Source organism: Crocodylus porosus, unplaced genomic scaffold (assembly GCF_001723895.1).
Source record: "Crocodylus porosus isolate Cpor-Errol unplaced genomic scaffold, CroPor_comp1, whole genome shotgun sequence".
Lineage (NCBI taxonomy): Eukaryota > Metazoa > Chordata > Crocodylia > Crocodylidae > Crocodylus > Crocodylus porosus.
In genome coordinates, this window is record NW_017728886.1 from 72,888,839 (window position 1) to 72,899,527 (window position 10,689).

A 10,689-nucleotide genomic window follows, 5' to 3' on the forward strand; every position below is an offset into this window, starting at 1 on the left:
GTTGCAAAGATTGCATTTGTTGCATGTTCTTTGTATCATAAAGAAACATGTGCCTGGAGCCCCTGTGACCACTGTCTTTGTGTGCTCTGCCTCTGCTCTCCCAAAGTGCTCTCCTCTTGCCCTTTCCCCTCCTTGCACTGAAAATGGGAGAGATCCTGGAACTGGAAGACCAGGGGCCCTGGGCCTCTCCTGATTCCAGCAGGGGTAGGGAGGGCACTCCAAGAGAGTAGAGGTGAAATGCACAGAAGACCTGATAGGATGGTGAGAGCAGAGCAGAGCTGCAGAATTCAGCAGTCCCCTATCATTGTCCCTTAGCTGAAAAGTAAGCTGCTGCATACAGCCACAGTGGATCCAAAGTGCTCAAGTCAGGAGGTGCTTCAGGAGGCTGTTTCTCTATCTACAGCTGAGGTGCTCTATTTTTTAAGTTCTTTAAGTTGAATCTGCATTTGAAGCATTTCAAATGTTATACCTAAGTGAACCTTGTATGCCAAAAAAGAAATCTAGAAACCCCTGCAACAGTCTTTTGGTAGAACCATGATTTTAACTTCAAGAGCTGGGGACACTGAAATTCAAGCTACCTATAACTTTGGTTTTCCCAAAATCTTAACTCCAGCTACATTTTACTTTTAAAGTGAGTCAAGTTGTGTTAAACCCATCAAAATAGAACTGATGTCAATAGGAGTATCTTAAAGTTCAAATGAAGAACAGTGATTGCTGTGCCCATAAGTAGAATGATCTTCCACTTACATAGCCCATATTAGTCTTACATAGCCCATATTAGAAAAATGTCCTGTGTTAAAACACATGAACATGATACTAAAACAATTTTGTTCTCAGCACAGACAAAGACTAATAAGTTTGATAACTTTTCTAGTGTTTAGCCCTAGAGTTAATCACAAATATTTGATGTTTAATATTAAATGCAGTTTGTCCTTGTCTGCACAGTAGTAGTCAGTGGTGCTCAATCTTTGGGCTCTATGGGCTAGATAAGTGGTGTGGGACCTGCCTGTGAGCCAGATCCTTCACAGGGTTAGCATGCAGGATTGGGCCCTGCATGCCCAGACTGGACCCCATGCACCTTGATCTGGCCCTCAGCCGCCCCAGCCCTGCATAATTTGCAATGCTTCTAGCACGCAAGGCCATGCTATCCAGTCTGCCAGGCTCCTCACAAGTCCAGGAATTGGGCAACAAGGGACAGCAATTAACGTTGCCACCACTTCTCCATTGTCAGCTTTGCAAACTGGTGGGGAGTGTGGCAGGCTGGATGACAGTTCCACAGGCTGGATCTGGCTCATAGGCTAGGGTTGAGCACTCCTGGTATTAGTGTTTATGTAGTTTTCCAATTGTAGGATGTTTCAGTGCCCCCAGGGATGCAGTTGCTGGCATTCTTGAGTAGTTTGCTTATGGTTAAGGTTGGCCCTGGTACCTAACCTCTCAGCTTCATTCCCTGCAATAATGGAAATATGTTGGAACACTTTTTGAAACCGTTAGCATCAAGGACTTAAGGAGATGTGTTGCAGTCGCTCAGATGAATTACACATTTCTAATATCTGGAAAAAAAAAGCGCTTTGTAAAGCTACATAAGTATGTGATTCTTTTAAATCTGCTTAGTATTTGGCCAGGGTGACAAAGTAAAATATTAAATAATACGGACTATCATAGAAATACACCTTTCATATTGAGGTTTACCAGAAAAGAATCTGTCTTGACTATCTTCTGAATGCCATCAGATCTAGGTCCAGTATGTGTGCATAAAAAAACTGCTTCAGATATTTGTTTAGAGTCTTAACATTGTAATTTAAAACGCTTCTTTTAAATTGACTTCAGAACTCATAATGTATACAGTTTTGACAACTTCACCATTTCAAAATAATTTGAACTGAATTTTTTTTAAACAAGGTATGCGAAAATTCACATCCCGATCATTGCCTCTGTGTCAGAGCATCAGCCTACAACATGGGTTTCCTTCTTTTTTGATCTGCATATTCTCGTGTGTACTTTTCCAGCAGGGCTGTGGTTCTGTATCAAAAACATCAATGACGAAAGAGTCTTTGGTAAGAGAATTCATTTAAAAATTGCTGTGTAGAATCTTGTCTTCATGTAAGGGCTGCTTTCTGTTCATATAATGCAAGTATACATTCCTTACTAAAAGAAGGCTTTGAAACTTTGTTAAAGGTGTGTTTGAAAAGCTTGCTGTTACCAAGTAATATTCCACACAATTTACTAATATGCAATTTATAGCAAACAAACTTATTTTTCAAAAGATAGGTTGAAAATATTTCTTATCGATATTCTGCTTAGCAGCTGCAATGCTGGTATAACATTAAATGATCTCTCAAAGCATCAGTAAAATTCTGCAAAGCACCAGGAGCAACAATACAGCCTCGTTACATCTAGTACCCATGGGACATGGAGCAAAGCTTGTTAAAATTAGGTGTTCACTATAATAGGGTTAGTCAATTTGCTGCATTCTAATAATGAAAAAAATGGTTCCTGGTTTCAGGATGGTTTAAAAGCATGGGGTTATTATAAACAGGGTTATAAGGAGTCTATTGTATACAGACTTCTATGCCCAGAGCCAGGCGCCAAGGTGACTTTTTTAAGCCACCTCTGCACTTCTATATTTGTGGGTTGTTCCCAGGGCGTGAGAAGCCTGCGGACAGTTACAGCAGTCTCCTACAGTTGTTGATAAGTTGAAGCACTGCCTGAAATGTCAGCTGTGTTGCTTGCTGTTACCCTGGAACACTATGTACTTCAAGAGCTTTTAAGCTGTCCTTTAAAGACAGTCTTATGCCTGTGTGTTTCAGTGTCTTCACCAAGAAAATTCTTCTCTGGCCTTAGCTAGGGCATTTAGGGTCCCAGTACTATTTTAAATCTTCAGTTCAACATAAAGGGGCAAAGAAGCTTTACCACTCACCTATAAATACTGGGCAGACTTGCATTATGTCTTCCATTAATGAACTGGAGTATTTCCAGATTTAATTAGTTAAGTTCTAAGATAATTTCCATTACGAACCTTTTCCATAATAGTGATTTGTTAGCTTACAGCATGCTCCACATGGGTTGACAATGTTCTGTCCTATGATTTTTATGACTTCTATCCACAGGGATGATATTTTCCCAAGAAAAATAGTATTATAAAATTATTCAATAATTTTTAGTAGTGTAACCATTGGAGGGGGCAGGGAATGTCAGCTCACACTGTTCCAAGGACACTTCCTTTAGAATAGTGCTGGGAAAGCCGTTAGAAGTGGTTTAACATGTACGTTTGGCATTGTGATGTGGACAAGTACCCCATTGTTTGCACATTTCAAAGTAATGGTATATACCATGATTTAAATGATATATATGTATATGTTTGCATATATACACGCACGCACACACACTAATATAGACGTCATATAAGTACTTCCTTTTTTTCAAAAAATACTCAACAACTGTTCCAATGTATTTTTTTATCAAACAGAATTACACAGAAATACATTTTTCCATCAGCACTGTTAAACGTGCTTTCTTGGAAAATAAATTGTTAGTGAAATGCAGTAGATTATCAGTACATATCAAAATCAGGCTATATTCTCAGCAAGTGTGCCCAGCTACGTTTTAAGAAGCCTTTTGGGCTTGCAAGCAATGCATTTGATTGCACCACATCTCTAAACTATTCAGTAAGTGTTTATGAAACTTAATACGATGCATGCTTTAAACATGATCCATACACTGTGATTCTTCTTTTCGTCCACTTTAGAAGTCATTATATTTATTTCCGCGACTAATTTTATACTTGCTATGTAAATCTTTTGCTATCTCCTTTCAAGAATAATTGAACACTTTCTGAGTGTCATTAGTGAATTTGTGTCTCTGCAGTTGCTCTATATGCAATCAGTGCTGTTTACTTTGCTGGTGTGATGGTTCGTCTGATGTTGACTTTGACTCCAGTGGTCTGTATGCTATCAGCAATTGCTTTCTCCAATGTTTTTGAGCACTATTTGGGTGATGATATGAAGAGGGAAAATCCACCAGTAGAAGACAGCAGTGATGAAGATGACAAAAGAAACCCAGGCAACCTGTATGACAAGGTGAGCTCCACCTGCCCTTCCCCCTCACCCCAAAAAAGAGATTTGGTATGGATAGATCAACAAATTGCAGAGCTGGAAAGGCAACTTAGTTTGCATCAGCTGCTCTGTGGTAATTGTTTTTATATATTCGCTTCTGTCCTGTGGTAAGGGGAGGCTAAACTGCAGTAACTTAGCTGTGATTCGTTCAAGACAGCCCCGGTTTAGCATACCATTGCTGCAGGATAGGAGTGGACTCACACAGTACCACAGAGTAGCTGATGCATAGCAAGTTGTACGCCTCGCCATTTAACTTGGTAATTTGTTTGTCCAGCCATATATTGAAGCATTGCTGATGTTTTATGATCTTTTATTGTATTAGTATCAAAAAGCAGAAGAGTCTGAGGTACAATAGTTCAGACTCGCAGCTTTACAAGTCTCATTTTCCCATGCTGAAGTTAAGATTGCTGTAGCTTGTTAAAGCACTATGAAAAGGATATAATGCCATATGCATTTGTTGATTCATGGGTGAAAAACCCTATTCCAGGGATCAGCAACCTTTTCCTGCTGCTTGCAACCTGGCCTGTGCTTGCAGGCCTCAAATCTCCAGCCCCCAGAGCACCTGATTTGCCTGTGCTTGATCTCACCACCATTCTCCATCTCCTGTGGCAGTGAAGACCTTTGCAGGCTGAACCCAGTCTCTCTGTGAGCTAGATTCAGTTTGTTGGAAGGTGCCAATTTCTGTCTTCTTCAAACCTCTGAAGTGTTTTTGAAGCATTACACTTAAATGTGCAAGTTTAAATGTAACACAGTAGATGACTCTGTTCATCCATTTTAACTCTGATCTCTTGTAACTTACAGAAGGATTTGAACCTAAAAATAAAGCTAGTGGGTTTTTAATAGTGTGACACAACCATTTGTTTTTCTGGAGAAGCACAGGCCTGGAATAAAAAGCTGTAGGTCAGGATAGATGAGCAGGGGAGCTTGCATCTACCTTCACATTCTGGCTTAGTATGCACACTGAAGTTCAGAGACAGAAATATGATTGGAGGGCAGGCTTGCATTCCTCCTCCAGCTGTTTTTAAGAAGCACTGTGCAAGTCAGAGCAGAGACAATTTTACATGTTATTTTTAAAGATATTTTATAAAAATACCATTAAAAGCCTGTATCATTGTCATCATATAATTTACTGTTAAACACCTGGGGGGGGCGGTGACATGCATTGATATACTGAAAATAATTGTGCTTTAAATAAATGGCTCTCTCCCTCTCAGCTGCCACTGTTACTTTTCTCTAACCTCATATGGGCCCGAGGAAATTGGTCCTTGTTCAGTGGTAGATAGTTGTGCATTATCATTAAGACTGGTTGCACAGTTCTGTATTTTTTCACCTGTATGCATTAGACCCTTAGGGGACCCTTGTGGGGGACAGGATGCCATCTGAGCATCCTAAGAGCATGTTTGTACATCTTCTCTGACATCCTGATGCACAGTCTGAAATTCTCCCACTGACTTCAGTTGGCCTTGTATAAGTACCTGAATCTAAATTTAGAGGGAAAGATTAACTATAAATTTTATTGTTTCACTGCTCTCCCATTGTCTGTCCAAGAGAGTCTTGCCTAAATGGCTGCAGTTCAAACCTGGCAAAACCAACACTGCTAGTTACTTTAAGAGGCAAACACTTACAGGAATTTGACATTTATTCTTCTGCACTATAGTAGAGATTGTGTTTTATAGGAAGATCTTGTTCATAAGCCTTATGGCCTCTTCTTCTGTTGGAGGTAAATGGCAAAGAACAGTTTTTATGGTTCTGGTTTACTCCATTTTGTGACACAGGAGGTTGGTTATCTTCTCTTCATAGTTCTTGCAGCAAATATTCCAGTTATTCCTCCACACCCAACCCTGCCCCAGAAAGGCATTCAGACTTCTCCTCAGACATAACCAAACATGTTCAGTGTAGAATTCAGAAATCCATATTCTGCATATTGGTAAAAACTGACTGTAAGAAAAAAATGTCTCAAACCTCTCCTTAATAAAAAGTTATTTTTGTAATTCTTCTTAAATATAGCGGTCTTTTTCACCACTTATTTTTGCTCAGCACTGAAGCATTGCATCAGCCTAGACTCTTAAACTTGTGATATAAGCACTTTCTGCTAATAAGAATCCATTTTTACATGTTGCTGGCAAACAATTTAATCTGGGTTGTTAGGTGCCTGATACTGTGAGATAGGGGTGAAGTGAAAGCTGTCAGATTCATTGACATTGATGGAAATATTTTCAAATTTCAACTTGTTCTCATTCAGGCAGGTAAAGTGAGAAAACATGTATCTGAACAGGAAAAAACAGAAGAAGGCCTGGGTCCCAATATTAAAAGCATTGTTACAATGCTGATGCTCATGTTATTAATGATGTTTGCTGTCCACTGCACCTGGGTAACCAGCAATGCATACTCCAGCCCTAGTGTGGTTCTGGCCTCATACAATCACGATGGGTAAGAAAATGCTGCCTATTTAATAGCAGTTTGTAAAAGAATTGTATCTCGAGTTGTTTTGCTTTCCACTTAAAAATTCTGTAACCGTAGAAGTTTGATTTAACCAATTTCTAACTACTCTAGCATCTCAAAAGGATCTTTTGTAAATTTCTAAGCAGGAGTTATTTTGTTTGTTTAAGTACATCCTCAGAGGACTTGAAAAAAAAAAAACACCCATTTTTTGCTAAATTCTAAGCTAAAAACACTGTGTACATTTGTTTCCAAATAAGGTCGTCCTAAAAATAAGTGAAAGTACTCGCTATTAATTCAAGCATGGATTAATGGCTTGAATGTACTGTTGAAAATACTGTTTTGAACTTCTGGAGAAGTTGCTGGTTTTCAAGTTAAAGAGCTACGAGCAGATCTAACCTCTGAATCTCCTTAAAGTAGTTTAATGTTGCTAACAAGCTTAATTATAGACTAACTTGATGCTTCTGTTTCAGCACTCGGAACATTCTTGATGATTTTAGAGAGGCCTACTACTGGTTGAGACAAAACACAGATGAACATGCCAGAGTAATGTCTTGGTGGGACTATGGCTACCAGATAGCTGGAATGGCTAATCGGACTACATTAGTTGATAATAATACCTGGAACAACAGCCACATAGCCCTGGTAAGGATGGTGATATTATGTATAGATTTTCCTTGCTTTATGTTGTATATGGGTTCCTGGAAAACAGCACATAACTCAAAATCGCGTAAAGGGAACCCACTTTACAATGTAACAAATAGGGTTATGTTCCAAGACCTTAACTATACTGACCCCTCAGACCCATTTCTACCACTTTTACATGACAGTTTTGGTACTCACCAACAGCAGACAGTACACACAAGCACAGGGCACTATCATAATGGGGGTGACAACTAAAGCAACACGTGTCACAAACAACAAGTGAGGAGCACAGATCTACACAGGAGACTGTATTTTGGTGCGCATCACTCCCACAATGCACCACACTAGTCACATAAGAGTGAATTTACCTTTCATATAACAAATTTTTGGTATAAAGAGGGTTATCGCATAAGAGTGAATTCTCACATACAGAACCTGCATAAAGCAAGGGAAACCTGTACTCAGCAGTGAAAACAGGAAAGCAGTTGACACTGTTGCTGAGCACTAAAACAGTGAACAGGATAATCTTCAATCCTGATGTCATTTCACCTCCTTCCCTTCCCCCCCCTCCACCAAAAAAATCTTTTTAAGTACAGATTAAACTGAGAATTAAGGCTGTGCATCAAAATCATCTACAACCGTAAATTTTTAGATATCTAAATTTGAAGCTCTTCCACAATGCTAGTCATTGTATCTACTAGGAAGGATGAAAGCATTTCCCTAATTGTTCTGTGAGTTGGTGGGTTTCCCATTGTAAGATCCTCTAACTGTTTGGTCTCAAATTGTCTGTTTCAGACATGGTGTTATGATACAGTCTTTACATGATCACATACATTTTTTTCTCAGCCCCCTGCTTCATTCAGTGAACACGCCGGGTGCAGTTTGCAGTAGGGTGGCATAGTGAAGGAGGCTTTTGCCTGTACATCTACTATAAGGAAGGAGGTAGAAAATTATAAATAATATAAAACAGGGCTGGAAGGGACCACAGAAGATAATCTAGTCGAGGCAGGCTTAAGAGAGTTCATCCAGAACCATCCTAGATGAGTATTTATCTAACTTGCACTTAAAAAAAATATATATATCACAAATGCAAACCCAGCAGCCTCTCTTGATGTGTATCGAAGAGACTAACTACCCTTGTAACCAACTTAAATTTCCCTAAATGCAGTTGTAGACCCTTGTTCCCTGCTGACACAAAATAGTGTATTACCGTCCTCTGTATACCACCCATCCTTACTTAGGTATTTGAGGACTATTTATTTTCATCCCCCAAAGTCTTTTTTCCTTTAACCCAAATAACCCCATTTTTCAGCCTTTCTTTGTAAATTGTTTCCCAGACGTCTAGTCATTTTTGTTGCTCCCTGCTGGACTCTTTGTAATTTGTCCACATCTTTCTAGAAGTACAGGACCCATAATTTGACACTGTACTCCAAGTGAGGCCTCACTAGCACCAAAGAGTGAACGAATCACCTCCTTTAATTTGCAAGCTGTTAATCCAGCTTAGTGTATATATAGCATTGGCTTTCTTTCAAATGAGAGCACTCCTTTGGCACATACTCATCTCGTGGTCCGCTATAACTCGCATGTCCTTTTCTGCAGCTTAGCCAGTGATTCCCCAGTCTGTATGTAGTAGCCCCATCCCAAACTCAAGATATTGCATTTGTCCTTACTGAGTTAATTTTGGACCACTTTTCCGATTTATCAAGGTAATTCTGAATCCTAATCCTACCTTCCATCCAGCCCGATGTCATCTGTAAATTTGCTAAGTGTGCAGTCAGTTACATCCATGAGATGCGTCTCCATTATTAATGAATATATTGCACAATGCTGGACTGAGGTCAGACCCTCCCCTGTATATCTCCTCCAATTAGACATTGAGGCTAGGGACAGAAATTAAACAAACTGGTGTAAGTGATCAGAAACCAGTTCAAATCTGTAACAACAGAAGGTCAATACACATAAACCTCCTTCAAAATATGTCATACTTCTAGTAGCCAGTCTAGTGCACCTGCAGAGGCTGATCTTAGTCTGACCTGTGGAGAGATGTAGCTCTTTCATTCTGGCACTGGCAGCAAGAAGCATTTCCTATTCTGCAGTAACCATTCTACCCAAGATGACATACATCTGGAATCATTGCCTTTTCCATTCTGGCAGTGGGCATCCTGCTAGACAGCCTAACGTGCTTCTGTCAGGCTAGGATTCAACTAGTCTCACTGATTAGAGGCATCCTATTAGAATCCAGTTCACTGGGAAAAGGTGTCTACTAGTGAACCTGACAGACAGCAGCAGGACTGACCTCCTTGAGAGAGGACTAGTGATGATGGTGCTTGTCCAGTGTGCCTGTGAGACTTAAAACCCAGGTCGACCACACTCAGGGAGCATTTGAACTTGTCTTTTACTTCCCAGGACAATGCTGTAAGCACTAGGCCATGGACTAAGTAAAACCGAGAGCATCCTGAGCAACACGTGCAGAAGATTGTGGCTGTTTGGCCCTTTAAAGCCCTTGCATGGGAGCACAAGATGGCTGAGAGTAGATGTGCAGCCCCTACAAACACTGCTGTTTGAAAGGCTGTCAGCGTATGCACACCTTTACACACTCACATTTTGTTCTATTTTGTGGTCATTGCAGGACTTAGATTCCATGAATTAAATGATGAGGGGGCACAAAGAAACATTGACTCTACCCATTCAGTGAATGAGAAAGGGATTAAAATCTGATTATATACATAAAGACTGTATTATAAGTTAAGGTTGCTAGGTCATTTCCTGTTTTTAAGTGCTTGGTGTTGCAGCCGTAACAGTTGTCTACGAACTTTTCTGGGTGTAGGTCTATAAAGCAGTTGTACATAAGAACACTCTGTTTGCTTCAGTGATGCCTTGCTGTACTTCAAATGCCGGCAGCTCAACAGTAAATGAAAGCACTTGCATCACTGCAGTAGTGACTCCTTAAGTGCCTCTCATCTCCATATTTGCACTCTTTCTTGAGAAATTATGAGAAGTAACTATTGCATGATATATACTGTATGTATGTTCTTGCATACAACGTGCCCTGGAATACAATGTGCATCTTGTTTTTGAAAGGCAGAATGAAGAAAAAAAGCTACTTCCTTGTAGTAATTGAGTAACAGCAACTGGGAAGCCAAGCCTGCTCATTGTTTTGCCTCTTGCAAGTTGCATGCAGATTTTTATTTTGTATCTGCCCATAGCTAGCAAAAACTTTTATAGTTTCAGTTAGTGGGGTCGGAAGGGACCTGAGCAGATCATCAAGTCTGACCCCTTGCCTTGGCAGGAAAGAGTACTGGGGTCAAACAAGCCCAGCAAGGTGTTTGTCTAACCTCCTCTTAAAGACCCCCAGGGTAGAAGCCAGCACCACTTCGCTTGGAAGTTGGTTCCAGATCCTAGCTGCCCTGACTGTGAAGTAGCGCCTCCTGATATCTAGCCTGAATCTACCCTCTGCCAGCTTGTGACCGTTACTTCTAGTCACTCCTGGCAG

At 40.2% G+C, this 10,689-nt stretch overlaps 1 protein-coding gene across 1 annotated transcript in view; it reads left to right on the forward strand.

Annotated features, from left to right (window-relative positions):
- The window catches only part of STT3B (STT3B, catalytic subunit of the oligosaccharyltransferase complex), a 102,341-nt gene that overhangs the window by 82,161 nt on the left and 9,491 nt on the right, over positions 1 to 10,689 (forward strand). The window contains exons 8-11 of the mRNA XM_019533411.1: positions 1,897 to 2,054; positions 3,865 to 4,076; positions 6,355 to 6,542; positions 7,025 to 7,196. Of these exons, the coding sequence (XP_019388956.1) occupies positions 1,897 to 2,054; positions 3,865 to 4,076; positions 6,355 to 6,542; positions 7,025 to 7,196 (730 nt within the window). The remainder of the gene's footprint in view (positions 1 to 1,896; positions 2,055 to 3,864; positions 4,077 to 6,354; positions 6,543 to 7,024; positions 7,197 to 10,689) is intronic.